This window comes from Pituophis catenifer, unplaced genomic scaffold, assembly GCF_029215685.1.
Source record: "Pituophis catenifer annectens isolate HBS135680 unplaced genomic scaffold, rPitCat1.0.hap2 SCAF_7, whole genome shotgun sequence".
NCBI classification, from domain to species: domain Eukaryota; kingdom Metazoa; phylum Chordata; class Lepidosauria; order Squamata; family Colubridae; genus Pituophis; species Pituophis catenifer.
Genome location: NW_027256887.1, coordinates 55,264,710 through 55,283,672, shown reverse-complemented (window position 1 = coordinate 55,283,672; position 18,963 = coordinate 55,264,710). Strand labels below are relative to the sequence as shown.

General features: G+C 39.1%; 1 protein-coding gene across 1 annotated transcript in view; it reads right to left on the bottom strand.

Moving 5' to 3' along the window:
- CFAP54 (cilia and flagella associated protein 54) overlaps positions 1–18,963 on the bottom strand; it is a 135,277-nt gene that overhangs the window by 43,346 nt on the left and 72,968 nt on the right. The window contains exons 44-50 of the mRNA XM_070947348.1: positions 17,842–17,929; positions 14,084–14,290; positions 9,186–9,252; positions 7,180–7,362; positions 6,131–6,217; positions 626–748; positions 198–251 (exon numbers count right to left, since the gene is read on the bottom strand). Of these exons, the coding sequence (XP_070803449.1) occupies positions 198–251; positions 626–748; positions 6,131–6,217; positions 7,180–7,362; positions 9,186–9,252; positions 14,084–14,290; positions 17,842–17,929 (809 nt within the window). The remainder of the gene's footprint in view (positions 1–197; positions 252–625; positions 749–6,130; positions 6,218–7,179; positions 7,363–9,185; positions 9,253–14,083; positions 14,291–17,841; positions 17,930–18,963) is intronic.

Genomic DNA, 18,963 nt, shown 5'->3' with positions numbered 1-18,963 from the left:
TCGAGTAACAAAAACCTGCAAGTCTGGAAGCACTTCTTCCTTCCTTTGCCTTTACTTTCCCAAGAACTAGGAAGAGTCCTTCTAAGACTCTTTCTACCTCCCATTCCTTTCATGGGCTGAAATATATCTGTCTGACTATTGTCTCGGCTTCTCTTTTTTCTGTCTCTTCTCACACTGAAGCTATAACACTTTCTTACCTGTACATTTCCACTTGTCAAGAGGGTGTGTGATGAATCAAAAGTTGGACAGACCTAAGAATAATAATATAATTACTATATAATTATACAGTAAGAAAAATGGAAAATTGAAGTAAAAACACTGACAAAAATAGCTTTAAATTCAGTTCAAATTCATGAAATAAATAAATATACCCTTCTGTACCTATATTGTTTCTTTTTGCTATGTGGGGGCTTTAAATTTTCAAATGATTATTTGTATGGTAGATAGTAGGTTGCTTTTGATCTCAGAAAAAGAAAAAAACAATCTTTTATTTCATTAAAAATGAAAAAGATAAAAAATAACCCAAATGCTCTAAACCCTTCAGAGGCAAACTATCCCAGCAATTAAATGCAAGGGAGTCTATTTTCTGGATTTTAGACTCAGGAAAGAAAATAAATGTCTTTACCCAAACTTTTGAAGTACGTTTGTATACGGAAGGCAATTTCCAAGGAATTTTATCACCACGATTAATAATACAGAGTTCATGAAAGGCATCAGAGAAAAATCCCAAATCTGTAAGAACTTTTATCTAAGAATAAAAATAATAACTAATTAACATTCATGTACTGTATATATATGTTTGTGACACTGGATGCTATTTCTTAAACTATAGAAACTTTCCTTGGCATAGAAAGCCAATAATACTGTACAATTAATTTTCTTAGCTGTGGAATTGGTCTTAAAACTAAACCCTATTCCCGAGGGACTCAGGGCGGTGAACAGCGAAAGATAAAAATACATGTAATACAAACGTTAAAAAACCAATTACAATATACTAAACACTCTGGTCCTAGATAATTCAAGACATCCCAGTTTAAAACAAAATCAAAAGCAATATAAAGGGAAAGTTAGGCCAGGCCGGCCTGCTGAAACAGGAATGTTTTGAGGGCAGGGCGGAAAGTGCGCAGATCCGGGATCTTCTGTATCTCTGGGGGGAGCTCGTTCCAGATGGTGGGTGCCCTCACAGAAAAGGCTCTCCCCCTGGGGGCCGCCAGTCGACACTGTTTAGCTGATGGCACCCTGAGAAGCCCCTCTCTATGGGAGCGTACTAGGCGGTGAGAGGCTATTGGTGGCAGAAGGCAGTCTCGTAAGTACCCCGGTCCTAAGCCATGGAGCGCTCTAAAGGTGGTAACCAAGACCTTGAAGCGCACCCGGAAGACCACCGGGAGCCAGTGCAGCTCACGCAGGAGGGGAGCCACACGGGAGCACCATGCTGCTCCCATAACTACCCGTGTGGCCGCATTCTGGACCAGCTGGAGCCTCCGGGGCTCCTCAAGGGGAGCCCCATGTAGAGAGCATTACAGTAGTCCAGGCATGAAGTGACAAGGGCATGAGTGACCGTATTTAACGAGTCCCGATTCAGAAAGGGACGCAACTGGCGAATCAGGCGAACCTGATAAAAAGACCTCCCGGCCACAGCCGTCAAGTGCTCTTCTAAAGACAGCCGTGAGTCCAAGAGGACGCCTAAGTTGCGAACCCTCTCCGTGGGGGGCAATGACTTGTCCCCAATAGTCAGTGATGGCACCAACTGACTATATCGGGACGTCGGAAACCACAGCCACTCAGTCTTGGATGGGTTGAGCCTGAGTCTGTTCCTCCCCATCCAGATCCGTACAGCCTCCAGGCACCGGGACATCACTTCAAGGGCATCATTGGGGTGGTCCGGGGTGGAGATGTATAGCTGAGTATCATCAGCATACTGATGATACTTAACCCCAAAACCACGGATGATCTCACCCAGCAGCTTCACATAAATGTTGAACAGAAGGGGCGAGAGAACCGATCCCTGTGGCACCCCACATACAAGGGGCCTCGGGGTCGACCTCTGCCCCCCTGTCAACACGGGACTGCAACCGATCAGAGAGAAAGGAGAACCACCGCAACATGGTGCCCCCCACCCCTAGCTCTTCCAACCGGTGCAGCATAATACCATGGTCGATGGTATCAAAAGCCGCTGAGAGGTCTAATAGGACCAGGATAGAGGAGCAACCCCTGTCCCAGGCCCTCCAGAGATCATCTACCAATGCAACCAATGCCGTTTCCATGCTGTATCCAGGCCTGAAGCCCGACTGGAACAGATCTAGATAAGCTGATTCATCCAAGTACTGAGGAAGCTGTCACGCTACCACACTCTCAACAACCTTCTATGATTGTTAGTTCAAAAAAAAAACCACCTATGATTGGTAGTTCAGTTTCTTCGCATAGATAATTTCCAAAAGAAATCATGATGGAATAGAACAAATTGTAACAAGTATTTCAACGAGTCATGGTGGCACGGTGGTTGGAATGCAGTATTGCAGACTAACTCTGCCCACAGCCAGGAGTTTGATCCTAACCAACTGAAGGTTAACTGAGCCTTCCATCCTTCTGAGGTCAGTAAAATGAGGATCCAGATGTCAGCCTTGGAAGCCATATTAGGCCGGAAGCTCCAATGCTGCCACCTTCTCGTGTATGGGAAAGTAGGAGGGGGGATTAAGGAGAGGGGTTGTTAGTAGACATAATAGCATTCTTCCTGTTGGTCAAGGTCAGGGCGATCCAGCATCTGGAGAAGGAGTGGTCAGGGGGCTGGATCGAGATGGAGCGAACGTTTATTGGAGCATGCAACCGACTGGGGGGAAAGGGGGATGGTTTTGGGAGCTTTGACTTACTGAAGGAAAATCCGGGTTTTTCAGATTCGGGTTTTCTCAGATGTGCCAGTTTGCCTATTCTATTCTATCCTATTCTAGTAAAGAGAACTTTGGAAAATGTTTGCTTCCGCAACTTTATTTGGAGATGAGGTTTTTCTGGAATGCTGACAGCAGATGGTTGGAGACAATATGGTGACATTTGTAAACTGTTCAAAGAGCTCTATAAAGCACTGTGGAGCAGTATATAAGTCTATGTTCTAGGGCTAGTGATATTATCATGCTATGTTATTATTCTCAAGTTATTAAAGAAATGTGAAAAGCTACCCCACTATTACAATAATTCAAAGCAAATTTTTACATGTTTGGTTATGCATAATGCAACGGCATAAAACTTTTTGCTGGAGAACAGCACCACATTATAAATAAGTCCCTGCAATCCCCTACAATTTAAAATGTGATGATTATTCAGATTTCATATGGATGAGCTCTGCTCTGAAAACAAGGTGTAAATTTTAGCTCTACCTTGTAGCTCTGACAATACTCTACAACCTCATCGCTATAAATTTTGTCAAAACTCATGTAGTTTCTGTATTATAAAATAAGTAATATAGGAGTATGCACATAAAAGAAAAAATATTTTCTTGCTATAGCCAGGTAGCAGCTTATCAACAACAGAAATGTATCTTTTCAAGTTACTTCTATAAAAAACTGCTCTAGCCCAGGAAAGATTCAGCACAGTTTATGAACAGCAACAATAGTAAAGAATACATTTTTCTGGTTATCAGCTTGCAGTCTTTTCTCTTACTAATGCATGAATGCACAGTGTACAATTTTGTATTGGTTATCTGCCAGCAACACTCCACAAACAAGCTAAAATAATAGTGTCTGAAAATTCATGCAGATGGTACATACTAAAGTTCAACAAATAAACAAAGCAACATAATCCTTCCATTTAGTCTGCACAAAACAATCAAAATAAAAAACATCTAGATAAAATAGAATAACAGAATTGAAAGGGACCTTGGAGGTCTCCTAGTCCAATCTTATACCAGCTGTCAATTTTCCCAGGAGTGGGTATCCCAGCAAATTCACCCAAGGTCAAGACCATGCAATGCTCAGAAAAATTAAAGCTGTTAAAAATTCTATTCTATTCTATTCTATTCTATTCTATTCTATTCTATTCTATTCTATTCTATTCTATTCTATTCTATTCTATTTCTATTTCTATTTCTATTTCTATTTCTATTCTATTCAGTTCTACAGTGGAATTATTGAGTCTGTCATCTGCACCTCTATAACTGTCTGGTTTGGCTTTGCAACCAAACAAGACAGACACAGACTTCAACGGATAATTAGAACTGCAGAAAAAACAATTGCTACCAACCTGCCTTCCATTGAGGACCTGTATACTGCACGAGTCAAAAAGAGGGCTGAGAAAATATCTACAGACCCCTCACATCCTGGACATAAATTGTTTCAACTTCTACCCTCAAAATGACAGTATAGGGCACTGCACACCAGAACAACTAGACACAAGGACAGTTTTTTCCCAAACGCCATCACTCTGCTAAATAATTAATTCCCACAATGTTAACTATTTACTAAGACTGTATTATTATTATTATTATTATTATTCTCATCCTTCCTATTACCTATCTCTTCCCACTTATGACTAAAACCATGTTGCTTGCATTTTTACAATTTATATTGTTCTTTTTGTTTCCTAGTATGATTTGATTGCTTATTAGTAAGCTATGACTATTACTAAATGTTGTTTCTTATGATTCTTGGTGAACGTATTTTTATTCTTTTTTTTCTTTTTATGTTCACTGAGAGCATATGCACAAAAGACAAATTCCTTGTGTGTCTAATCACACTTGACCAATAAAGAATTCTATTTTATTCTATTCTATTCTATTCTATTCTATTCTATTCTATTCTATTCTATTCTATTCTATTCTATTCTATTCTATTCTATTCTATTCTATCCTTAAGAACTGCTACGGACAAGATGATTTTTACTATCTCCTGATATGTAAGACGATAGAACTCAAACAGGGTGTACTTTCTTTTTCACATGATTGTATGTTTACGTAAACATGTATTTGTAAATACAGAAACAAGTCAGTGAAGTAATAGGATAAATAGGAGAGTTTGAATATCGGTTCCTGAAATGTAGCAATGTAGTTCTCACAAGAAATCATCAAATCCAAAAGTTGAATGAAAGTCCTAAGAATTGTTTTCTTCATCACTCACTGAATATACCCATGTTTCCCCGAAAATAAGACCAGGTCTTATTTTCTTTTGGATCCCAAAATAAGCACTAGGGTTTATTTTCAGGGGGTGTCTTATTTTTTTCCATGTACAGGAAACCCACTTCTTCTGGTTGCTCGTGGTGAGGCAGGAGGCTGTGTGATTTGCCAGTACCGCTGCCATGAGGCAAGGGGGATGGAGCTGCCCCACACATCCTGCACTGTCTTACCTCAGGGCCCCTGCATCCAGTCCACCCATGCCCCAACATCTGCCTCGCCTCATGGCCACTGCACCAGCATCCCCATCCAACAGAATCCTATGTGGCTGCTGGCCCACTTCTTCTGCTTACTCACAGCTGCAACAGAACAGGAGGCCGAGCAATGCACCAGTGCCAGTGCTGCGGCCACAAGGCAAGGTGGGTGGAATTGCCCCATGCGTCCTGCACTGGCTTACCTCAGGGCCCCCGCAGCCAGGCCATTCATGCACTGACACCTGCCTTGCCACACTGCTTGGCCTCCTGCTCCATTGCAGCTGTGAGCAAGCAGAAGTGGGCCGGCAGCCACGTGGGCTCCTGCTGCATATTGCTGTTGTTGCTGCCACCGCAAGGCAGGTATCAGGTAGCAGGGCATGTTTGGTCTGGCTGTGTGGGTCCTGAGGTAAGCTGGTGTTGGGCGCATGGGGCAGCTACACCATTATCCCACTTTGCTCATGGCCACAGCACCACAAGCAACCAGATGGAATGGGCGGCTGGGTGGCTGCGCAGGTTCTTAAGTGGGGCTTATTTTGGGAGTAGGGCTTTTATTAGGCGCATACATAAAAAACATGCTAGAGCTTATTTTTGGGATAAGTCTTATTTTTAGGGAAACAAGTTAGAAGTTTGTATTGGAACTCTTCAAAAAGGGAAAAATAAAAATTAAACAGTATTTAAAAAGAATTGCTTGGGGATTGCTTGGCTTTAGTAACCTGTTTTCTATTTTGACAATTGAATGGCATTAAATTATTTTTAATAAAATAATTTTTGGTACATTTACCTTTAGAATCCTTCCTTCAAAACACTTAATTTCATTCCGACAAATCTCTGACACAAAGTACTGATATAATGTGAACAATGGCAAAATCTAAAAAAAAAAAAAAAAGGACAACTCTAAATAATTATTTACATCTACATATAACTTTCTTCAACTTTTGTGGCACAGTTCAAAACAATATGCAATCCAAAACATGAATAGTGGACCTGTGCAGATTGTTTAGCAAGGCATTTTGCTAATGTGGAAAGCTCATCAGAATTTTCAAAGATGTAAAGAAGAGACCTCAATTGAAATAATATTTAAGGCAATAATCCCAGTATAGCGACTTGGTAGTAAGAAGAAATGCTTTGTTTGCAGTAGACCTCAAGTTTAATCTGTTGTAAATCAAAGCTGGAAAAAAACCTGTGCCAAAAATTTAGAATGACACTTTGGCATAAGGCAGCTTTCTATGTTACTGAACATAGCTCTAATAACTTCTACATTAATATATTTAGAATTGTGAATATAAACTTTAATTCTATTTTAGGGAGCTAATTTAGTACATTTTAAATTAAGCAATAGAAAGCAATATTTCCATGAAATATCTTCACATTTCCTCCTCCTCCCCTTCCTCCTCCTCTTCTTTTTAATTTCCCAGTGTAGCCTACAATTCTGATATTTTGTCCCAAAACTTAACAAGCCCAAACTGCTTAGCCTCCCAACCCAGATAGATCAATTTGCTGAGATTATATACAAATTATATACAAATATATACAAATAGAGCAACAAAATCAGTTCAAGAACATATTAGACAAAATATATCCTTATATGACAAATTTTCTGAATTTTATGATTTATGTGTATACATGCAACCTTATTTGTAAATTTATTTAGCAAGTGTGTTCGTCCTAAGCAAGCAACCATAGTATCAGTTATATAACTAAAAAGATGCATAACTGTACATATTGATTGTTTGGTCCCATGTAGTTAAGAGTGAAAAAACATGTTAATCAATATTATAAATTATAACTCTAACAAGTGTAAATAATTATTATATCCTTTATAATACTTACTATTAGATTTTGCCTTCTACAATGCAATTCATGCAGAACAAAACTGAGATTTGCAATAACTGTTGCAATATCAGCTCTATAGTAATCCACAAATAAATCAATGCCAGGAATTAATATGTCTGTTTCGTATTGTGCGAAGTCACAATCAGCTTTAGGATGTGGTAGTGAGGCTCTAAACAAAGACTGAAATACAAAATAATAACAACATTCAAACTCTATACAGGTATAAACACATTTAATTAATTTATAATGTTTCAAACTCCTAAAATGAAACAAAATATAATACTCAGCCTATAATAAGTAGAACCAAGGCACTTTGCAAGATTGCTTTACTTTCCAATTATAAACTGTTTTTATTAACTAAATATGAAATGAAAGAGGTTTTTAAACACTAATCAGTTAAAACAACTATTTAGTTTCAAACACATATTAGATTTCTACTAGAATGCTTCAAAGCATCTTAAAGAAGTGTTTTTTACAAAATGCGTTTGTCTGAGCAAAGTTCCCCTCCTCAAAAATTGCATTCCTCAAGGAGTTCATGCTCATGCAGCTACTACAAAGACTATACCTTGCTTTCTGCCCATGCAAGCACTGGTAGCACTTCCTGCAATTTTTAGAAAAGAAAATTGCTGTGCATCCGCACATATTCAAACAGGGTGAGCATTAAGCTGCTGCACGAATCTTCCAATTACTTCAGTGCTTCCAAAGGAGTTGCTTTGCTCTCATTACTGTAAAACATGTTTTTCAAATACTTTGCACCATTCTACTGCTGATACATTTCCACTTCAGTGACTAGAGAAAATAAATTGATTAGCTACATTTGATCTGATACTAGGCAGTAGGAAAGACACTATCAAAAAAATGGAAGAGACAGGAATAGTGGAAGAAAGTAAGCAGAGAATGCTGGTATTACTAATTTTAAAGTAAACCAGAACTGAACTGAACAAACTGATAACTTTATTATCAGAACAAAGATAAGCCTAATTATTGCCAAATAAGCCATGGTGAGCATTTTGTTTGTTTTTAAAATTTTAACCATAGACGTAGCTGGAACAGAAATGTCAATTTAAGAATATAGGGAGAGAAGGGAGGGAGAAAGAAAGAAATCTCTTGACTGGCTATTCCAAAAGATCCTAAAACTCTAAAGCTCAGAGCCATCTGATTAACTTCATTTGTCAGGGCTCACACACGAGCACAAGTGCCCTCTGCTCAAGCACTCTTTGCTCACACACAAAGCTCCATTTGCGCAAGCAGAGGGCAAGCACACCTGACACTCATACCAATGGAACTGTGCATGTGCATTAGCACATGCCACTCATACCACCATCACCACTACCACACCTCGCCGGGCCTGACCGCCAAGGTGGAAGGATTGGGGACTGCTGCAATAGACTATTTGCTGTTCCATGGATTGAATCCTGTAATGGACTGAAAAGTATATACTGCACTATAATGTAAAACACTGAGCAAGTGTTTTGCATTATTTGTTTTGAAAATACTAATGTTGATGGAATTATAAAGTATTCTACATTTCTTTCTTCTCTAATAGGTACTTCTGGCTGATTCCTTCAACTAGCTTATCTCCTGACTTGCATGTATAAATGAAAGCATATTGCTTAAGAAGTATTTGCATAAGAATTATGACAACCATTTTATCTGTAATATAGCTCCATAATGATTACCAATTAATGTTATTTGATATCACAGTACTCTCCAGCTTTTCCATAATATATAAAGTGAGTGAGTGAGTGAGTAAATGAATGAATGAATGAATGAATGAATGAATGAATGAATGAATGAATGAATAAATAAATAAATAAATAAATAAATAAATAAATAAATAAATAAATAAATAAATTTATATGGGATTATAATAAACAACACCAAGCATCTATCCATATGCATGCACATTCACCATATCACAGCATACTTTTCTATTTTCAATAACAAAAGTTTATCTACAGATTACTATATAATGTTTAATTTTTAATACATATATTAATTACCTTGAAGAGGATAGCAGATAAAATGCAGGTTTTGGTTCTTAATTTAATATTATACTGTAATGAATGCCTAAATGCAAAAATCAAGCAATATAGTTAAACAGTATAGTTTGTGACTGATTTATAATACCAAATATTTGAGCTTTCAAATAAATTTTTGTCACAGATTTTATCAGACATTGATGTATAAAATTGATCAGTATGTTGGTTTCATAAATAGTGCATTCAGAAAGTATTCAGACCCCTTCACTTTTTGTCAATTTTGTTATGCTGCAGCCTGATTCTAGAGTTATTGAAATTCATTTTTGCTCATTAATCTACACACAATACCTCATAATTACAAAGTGAAAACAGAATTTTAGAAATGTCTGTATTTAGTATTTAAAAAACTGAAATATCACTTTGGCATAAGTATTCAGAACCTTTGCAACAACATTTGAAATTTAGTTCTGGTGCCCCCATTTCTCTTCATCACTGCTGACTTGTTTCTACACTTTGATTGCAGTTGATCTGTGGTACATTAAATTGATTGGACATGATTTGCAAAGGCACACACCTCTCTACAGAAGGTCTCACAGCTGACAATGCCTACTATAGCAGAGCAAAAGCCATGAGGCCTGCAGAGCTCAGAGACAGGATTATTGCAAGGCACAGATTCTGGGGAAGGCTACAAATAAATTTCTGCTGCACTGAAGGTTCCTAAGAGCACAGTGACCTCCATAATTCTCAAATAGAAGAGGTTTGACACAACGAGGACTCTTCCAAGAGCTGGTCGCCCGGTCAAACTGAGCAATTGGGGGAGAATATCCTTAGTAAGAGAGATGACCCGGGGGTCATTCGGATTGAGTTCAAGAGATCCTATGTGGAGATGGACAGAGTTCCAGAAGGACAACCATCACTGCAGCCCTCCATCGATCTGGGCTTTATGGCAGAGTGGCTAGACCGAAGCCTCTCCTCAGTCAAAACACCTGAAAGCCCGCTTGGAGTTTGCAAAAAAGCACCTGGAGAACTCTTAAGATTGTGAGGAACAAGATCTGAAATCAAGATTGAACTGTTTGGCCTCAATTCTAAACATTATGTCTGGAGAAAACCAGGCACTGTTCATCACCTGCCCAATATCATCCCAACTGTGAAGCATGGTGATGGGAGCATCATGCTGTGCGGGTGTTTTTCAGCAGCAGGGACTGGGAGACTGGTCAGGGTTGAGGGAAAGCTGAATGGACCAAAATACAGGGATATCTTCAATGGAAACCTGCACTCAGGATCCCAGACTGGGCTGAAGGTTCACTTTCCAACATGACAACGATCCTAAGCACACAGCCAAGACAACACAAGAGTGGCTTATGGACAACTCTGTGAATGTCCCAGAGTGGCCCAGACAGAGCCCTGACTTGATCACTATTGAACATCTCTGGAGGGACCTGAAAATGACTGTCCACTGATGATCACAACATGACTGAGCTTGAGAGGATTTGCAAGAACGAATGGCAGAAAATCCCCCAATCCAGGTGTGCAAAGTTTGTCGCATCATACCCAAAAAGACTCAAGGCTGTAATTGCTGCCAAAGGTGCTTTAACAAAATACTGAGTGAAAGATCTGAATACTTACGCCAATGTGATATTTCAGTTTTTTTCTTTTTAACAAATTTACAGATATTTCTAAAATTCTGTTTTCACTTTGTCATTGTGGAGAACTGAGTGTAGATTAATAAGCAAAAAATGAATTTCAACAACTATAGAATCAGGCTGCAGCATAACAAAATTGACAAAAGTGAAGGAGGTCTGAATGTAATTTTAAGATATCTGAATACAATGTACAGAATTGAGGAGATGCTAAGGGATTGCAACTTAAGTCCAATCACATGTAACAGCTGCAAATTAGAGAAAAATAGAGATGAGCATCGCCCTTATAGCAGCAATGACTAGCGGAGTAAATTCTGCAGGGACTCCTTTACCTTCTTTATAATTTTGGTTTTTTTTTTAATTGAAAAGTTTTATAAGAAATTCAAACAATTTTCTCCCCCCCACCCTTTCCCCTTCCCCACATAAATTGTACATTTTCTTATACATAAGAAATCCTACATATACATGTTTCCCTTAAAGAAAGCATTAAAATAAGACATTTTAATTACATTCGGAGTTGCTCTTCTTCTCTTTCTTCCCTCATTCCACAACAAACCTTCTTCTCCTCCTCCTTTCTTTCCCTTCCCTCCCTCCTCTTCTCTCCTACTTTCTGCTGCCTCTTCTCCCACCTCATCCTACTTCCTTTCCCTTTCCCCCACTTCTCTCTTCTTTTCCCCCTTCTTGCCTTCACTCCTACCCCTATCCCCTTCCCTTCCTCCTCTCCTTTCTTCCATTCCTCACCCTCCCTCTCCTCCTCCTAACCCCTCCTCCTCTCTCCTTTCTAACTTCTTTGCTGTGAAATATTTTCCTCCTTTAGTGTCTGAGCAACTCCTGTATTCTACTCATAGAATATACTTTCTTCTGCTAAAACATTTCTCTATTCACCACCTTTCCCCCCCCATCCCTTATCCCCCCCTCCCCACCCACCCCGACTTCCCAGAGCAAAAACAGGGTATAGCATCTAACAAACATATACTAAAATAAACTAACAAATTATAAAGTTCAAAACTCCCACATGTTCTTTAACTCTCTTGCTCCAATTCATCAACCTCCCTTTTATAAATTCTCAAAACCAATTAAATTAAATTCATTCTTCCTACTTATAAAAAAGAAAAAGAAAAAACTTTTTCTTGATGTATAATCTGATACTTTAGCAGTTTTACAAACAGTAGAAATCATGAATAAATTCCATTTCTATTCCAGAAAAAAAGAAAAAAAGAAAAATTTTTCATCTTAAAATCTTACACATTTTATCTCATATATCTTTTAAAATAATATAGTCTTATGTTAAGCATTTTAAAAATCTCTTAATACCTTTAAAGCACTTATTTACCAAATATTAATTTCAGAATCTACAGGAGGGTGTCTTTCAATTTTTCAATTAATCGTCTTAATACCTCTAACTTTTTAGAGAGCAACCCTTAACTATCCAAAACTAATTATCATTTTGCAATAAAATTCGGAATTTAACATTAATCCTCTTCGCTTCAAAGGGTTAGACATCTTAAAAGCTTATACAATTTATCTCATATATCTTGTAAAATAATATAACCTTATGTTAAACATTTTAAAAATCTCTTAATGCCATTAAAACGCATATTTGCCCGATGCCAATTTCAAAATCCACAAGTAGATATCTTCCTTAATCTTCTGTTCTTCTCTTCTTTCTATATTTTTTCCAATCCTTTTTTTTTATAAATTCTGTCAACAGTCCCCCCAGTTTTATTTTTGAAACTTTTAAAATGGTGATTTGAGGTTGATGCGCGTTTTCTAACTTGAAATCCCCATTTCGTCTCTTCTTGCTTGTATAATCATTCAGTCCATTTCTTTGTCCATATAGCCAAAATTTGTTGCCATAAAGATTGCCAGCTTGCAATAAAGAAACTATTTGTTGCTTTTCTGTCATTTGAATGGAAACGTCCACCAAAACCTTTGTTTCAACTGTACCAGCTAGTGTCTTAATCCTGTCCATCTCCTGATCTTCCAAAAACAAATTTCTCTGAATAATTTCCTGCTGTCCCTCTAACAACTGCTTATATTTTCCCAAGCTGTTTTTTGAAAAAGCCCTTTCAATTGTATCCAACAAGGCTGAAGTAAAAAAGTCCAGAAGTTCTTGAAAAGCCTGGACAGTCACGGCTTGGAAATTTGCTGATTCACCAGCCCTGTTGTCAGCCATATTTCAGCCACTTTGTATTTATCCAGCTATCAGGACAACAATTCAATTCAATTCTTTTCCACACAGTATAAAAACCAGATTTTAGTTAAAGTCAGTACCAAATTCTTTTCCTCAATACCAAATTCTTTTCCTGGCCGCTTCCCCTTTAAAACTTTTTCTTAGGGTGTAATCCAGTAGCTGTATCACTGTTGCAAACTTTAACAAGCCTTAACAAGCACTTTCCCTGGTAGTTTCCTCCTCCCGCCCTCAGGCGCCATTTTCTGCATTTAAAAGCGGAGTTAAAGTGTTACTTGCAAATTTTCCTTTTGTTTTCTCCTGATTTGCTCTGTCTGCTATCAAAGTAAAGATGTTAAAAGTCCCCCTGTTGATTTTCAGCAGATTTTGGTCGCAGCTTCTAGCTCCACTTTAGCGGAGTCGTCTCTGGTACAGAGTAGCTTGACAGGCTTCTATAGGGACCCCACACCCTTTGCGCCCCAGGATTTCTCCTAGCGCACTTGGGGGCCTCTACCTCCGCCTGTCGACTCTTCTCTCTCCCCTTTGCCCAGGGAGAGGGTTCCAAGCCTCCAGACAGCAGTTTTTCGGCTGTTCTGGGGCTTTTACAGAACCAGGGATCGGGCGCTCGTAAAAGAGCGTCTTCAAAGCTTGCAGAGCCAAGCGGAAGTCACCTTCTTTATAATTTTGAATGGTCAGCATGTAAGTGAGAACTATATGTTTATCACATTTATTTATTTATTTTATGGTTCTGAGGACTTCAGCTGTATCTGCAGTCAACTTACCATTCATATTTCAAAATTTATTATTTGTATTTCAAAACTTACTATATTTCTTTGTAATGGAAATCGAAGATGTAAATTTAACATGTAAAATTTACATCTTACATGCCCACCAGGAACTTTTTTAAAAGCATGTGACGATGCAAAGATGCAATAGGAATATAACATGAAGTAGGACTGTAAGATAATTTATTTTTAGTTGGAACAGAGAAAGCCCTGTATTCATAATAAATGTAATATGTATGAATCATTGGTCTGAATTACTGTGAAATTAAATCATTAAGTAAAAAAAAATTGTAGATTAGCAAATAGGAAAAAAAAAATACTCACTGAGCTATTTTAGCTGCTAAGGTTGCTCCTTGCAGGCAACCCCAAATTCCAACCCGAGAAATAAACTTCTCAGAGTAAACTTGAGATGTTTTTGACAAGTTACCAGTAGTTTTCTCTGATGAGTCATCCAATTCTTGCCACTGATGAAGTGCATCATCCATTTTGAGAGCTTCATCAAGGCCCTGGCACCAGCATTTGAAAGCAATTCTGAGATACATTAGAATTTACATTACTGATATTCAAATGGAAGGTAAAAAGATAAATAAAATGGAATTAGAAAGTGATAGAAAGCAAATAAAGTACACATAGTCCTCGACTTATGACCAAAATTGTGGCCTGGAATGTCAGTGATGAGTGAAGTTGTTGTTAGATGTGATGCCCACATGACTGCTTCACTCAAGGACTGTGATCCCGGGTCTCCAGTAGCGTTTGTTAACCATGAGTATCATTAAATGAAGAGAAAGAGCTACCTACTGAAGAAAGGAAGCAAGCTTTTTTCTGTGTTTGAAAGGGAACTCCTGTGAACAGCTGGAGAAACAAGACTTGGATATTCAAGATCTCTGCTTCATTTCTCCAATCCAGTGCAGGAGTTTCCTTCTGCAAATGAAGGTGAGGTGAACTCCTGTTCTCAGATGCAGAAAATAAGTGGGGATCCCAAAGATCCAAACTTCATTTCTGTACCTCAGTGAAGTATGTCAGTCCCCCCACCCCCCGTGAATGGAGAGTCTAGGACAGTGATGGCTAACCTTTTTTCCATCACGTGCCAAAAGCGGGGGGAGCGCGGGGGTGTCATGCGTGCACATGCCCACCCCCATAATTCAATGCCCTGTGCCCCGCCACCCACGCATTTGTGTGTGACCTCCCCGCACTCCCCCCGCTTTTGGCATGCGATGGCAAAAAGGTTACCGGTGGGCCTGGTAGGCCTGTTTTTCGCCCTCTCCAGGCTCCAGAGGCTTTCTTGGAACCTAGGGAGGGTGAAAAAGGCCTTACCCACCCAGCCACCCCTGAGGCCCTCCAGTAGGTCCTTAAGGCCCAAAAATCAGCTGGTTAGCGTGCTGAACTAAGGTAACGCTCGCTTGCCCACAGATATGGCTCCACATGCCACCTGTGGCACACGTGCCATTGGTTCGCCATTACAAGTCTAGGATAACTCACCACCACCAGGTCACCATGGCCAAGCTCACTGCTGCCAACTTGACTCTCCCAACTCACCGCCATGAAATTGTCGCACAACTCCACACAGCCAATCACCATGGGGACAACTCACTGCAGGCAACCAGAGAAATGGGCAGGCAGGTGAGTGGACAGAGCGCAAAGCCTTGTTGATGCACAAAGCTACTGCTGATGCCACCACTGTGCTGAGTGCGAAGCTACCACTGTTGATGTTGCCACCATGCCAGGCATTGGCCAGTCGTTGATGATGATGCCACCGTGCTGTTTTTTATCAAGGGCACGGAGCCATTGCTGATGCTGATGCTGCTGTCACATTGGGTACATAACTGCTGTTGCTGCTGCCATGCCAGGTGTGGAGCCTGGCATGACAGCAGCAGCAACTGAGTCCAATATGGTGGCAGTGGTGGGAGATGTAAAAATGGGAAGTCCACAGCCATCACCACTCACCATCTGCCCATACGCACTCTGCCCACCTACTCTCTCACCCATCTGCCTCTCCCTCCGGCCACTTGCAGTGAGTTGTCCTCATGGCAAGTTGTCCCTATGGCAAGTTTTCCCCATGCTGAATTGTCCATGTGGCTTTGTCCTGTGGCAAGTTGGCAAAGGTGAGTTGGCAGTGGCAAGCTGGCAGCAGCAAGCTGATGGTGTCAAGCCATCTCATTCCATGCATGGAGGGAAGGGGATATCATTCAGCAGGCAGTAACAATTTGCCAGCTTTCCCACTGATTTTCTTGGGAAGCTGGCAGAGAAGACTGCAAATAGTGATCATATGATCATGAGGCACTTGACAACCAGTTGCAATCACGCAGTTACTTTAAAAAAGGTCATCGATTTCTTGCAACAACTACTGAAGGTCCAGGCCACAATACTACTGCCTTTTACCCTGGGGAAGCCACTCCATGCATACATGGACTCCCCAAAATCCACAAAGAGGGAACTCTACTCAGAACAATTGTCAGCGCCATCTGTCAGAACTGTCAGAGTTCTGACAGAACTATGTCACCTACAATATTGCAAATCATCTAATCATTTTATTAGCTCCTCTGGTAAGCAACACTACCCTCTCATCAACACTTCACAGGATTTTGCCAGCAAGATTTGGAAACTAAAACTGGATCCAGATGAGACTATGGTTTCTTATGATGTGACTTCACTCTTCACCTGGATTCCAACAATTAAAGCTGTCATAGTAACGAAGAAACAACTGCTACAAGACAGAACATTAGATGAAATAATTAATCTCATCCCAGACCACATATGTGCCATGCAGGTGGATTTCTGCCTGATCACTACCTATTTTAAATACAATGAAGATTTCTACATGCTACATCATGGGTTCATCTGTGTCACCCATTGTGGCCAATTTCTACATGGAAGAAGTAGATACCCAACCCCTAAACTCTTTTACAGGAATTCTACCCACTCACTGATATAAGTGTGTGGAAGAAACCTGGATCAAGATTAAAGCACAGGAAAGGGAAGAATTCACCATCAACTCTGGGTCCAAGTACCGGAAGATGTTAAGGAAAATAGTCTGGCTTTCCTGGACTATGCAGTACACTTTAAGGGAGGCAGAAGCCTCAACATTGAAGAATACAGAAAATATCCACACAGAGATCAGTATTTTGACTATTTTGATTCTCACCATTCACTGAAGCACAAAATAGGAGTGATCAGAACTCTACACCACTAGGCTGCAGGTTTGCCTACCAGCAAAAAATGAAAAGAAAAAGAACTAAAATACATCAAGGAACCCCTCAGAACTTGTGACTATCCCAACTGGGCCTTCATCAAATCCAGAATAATATCTAGCAGGAGCTCCTCCATAATAAACAAAGAGGAGAACAACAAATGAAGCAAAGTTGTCATTCCATAAATTGCAGAAATATCTGAAAAGCTCCAGAGGATTTTCAATCAACATAACATGTATGCACACTTTAAACCCATGAATACACTAAGGCAGAAGCTTGTCCACCCCAAAGATAAAACACTCAAAAACAAACTGAGCAATACGATATACTGTATGTAATACAAATCAGTGAGACATGTGCAGAACTGTGCATTGAAGAAACAAAATAATCACTTCACAAATGGATGAGAAGCAAAAAACTAAAAAAAAACTTTAAAAAACTAAGAAAGTCAAGTCATCTTTTGAAAAGCACCTTTGGGACAACCATGACCTGGATGATTGAAAATGTCCATAAACATCTGCAAGAAAACAACGAAGATCACAGAGCACCAAGGACCCCAGATTTCAATCCTGAGCTACAAATATTCTTTACTATTGGTATAGTCCAACTAGTTAACTAGTTAGGATAGAAGGCACAAACAAAAATCGGATAAAGAGAGTAGAAAATTAGTAGTAATGTTTTTTTATTTTATTTTTTTAATTTCATTCCTTCCAAGGAATGAACAAAACAGAATGGAAGAAAAGGCAAAGAGGAATTTAGAAGAATGAAACCTGTTGTTATAATTCTAATGAAAATTGTGACTTTGTGCGCCCCATTGTTTTCTCTGCAATGGTTATACATTTTATTAATTTTACAAGGTGTAGATTGATATAGAAAATGTAAGAATGCTAATACCTTTTGCTTCCTGTGAAAAAATGCAGATTTCCAAGTTCATGAAAAGCCTGGACCATGAGACCATGCTGATTATTTGTTTGAAGAGTTTCTGTTTTTCATCAATTTGAAGGGGAAATGTTTGAATATTTAATTGTAAATATATTTAGAGAAAGAAACTTATTATGACTGGTTTAAAATAAGTTGCTGTGTTTTGCTATACTAGTTAGTCTACCATTTGAGTATACTATCCAATTAGAAAACTCATGGTAGTACAAAACACATTTTTAAAATACACTTTTAACACTCCACCCACAATTAAAACAGTAATAAACTAACATTTGCCGCAATCACCCTATGGGGTCAAAGGCCTACTGAAATAAAGAGCGTTGAGGCTCATCATACTTCCAGGACAGTGTATTTGACTCTGGGAACTATTACAAATCTGTGTTAGAATTTTGATTTTTTTTTTCTTTTTTTTAATTTCTTGTCATTTCTGTAATACCAAGTTACAAAATATTTTAAAGCCAATTATTTTTGCATTCAAAATGCCCCATTTCAAGCTTGGAGTAGGGTAAAAGAGGGGAAAAAAATATCTTGCAGGAAATGACCAGACTGAGCCTGAGGGAGGGGTCAAACGCATCATCAGTCATGAGTCCCTTTGTGTCCATAAGAGATCTAAATTCAGATTAATGTCAGCACCAGAGAAATCAGGAGATCCAAGCAGTTCAAATGCGTACAAAGATTTATTGTAAGCATAAGCTCTCTATAAGAATATGAACTACTAATAGTCAAGGGAAATTAGCAGGAGTTAAGAAGAAAAAGAAATTCAAGTTAGGCTGGACTTAGATCTGTTGTCGGCACGAAGGGATTCATGACTTATGAAGTGTTCGACCCATGCCTCAGGCTCAGCCTATTATCTCCTACATCTCCTCTTGAAATAAAATGTATTGTTTCAATAATTGCAGAAGTGTTTTAAGCTTGAAACACTTTTGTATTCCTGAAACAATTCCACAATGACTGAGTTGGGTGTTTACAATGTAAGCAACTGTTGTTTTGAATTTTAAAACTGGTTGAACTGGCAATATTTTGCATACCACTAGAACTACATATACTTTTGTAGTGGTTTTGCTGGGAAGCCTATTC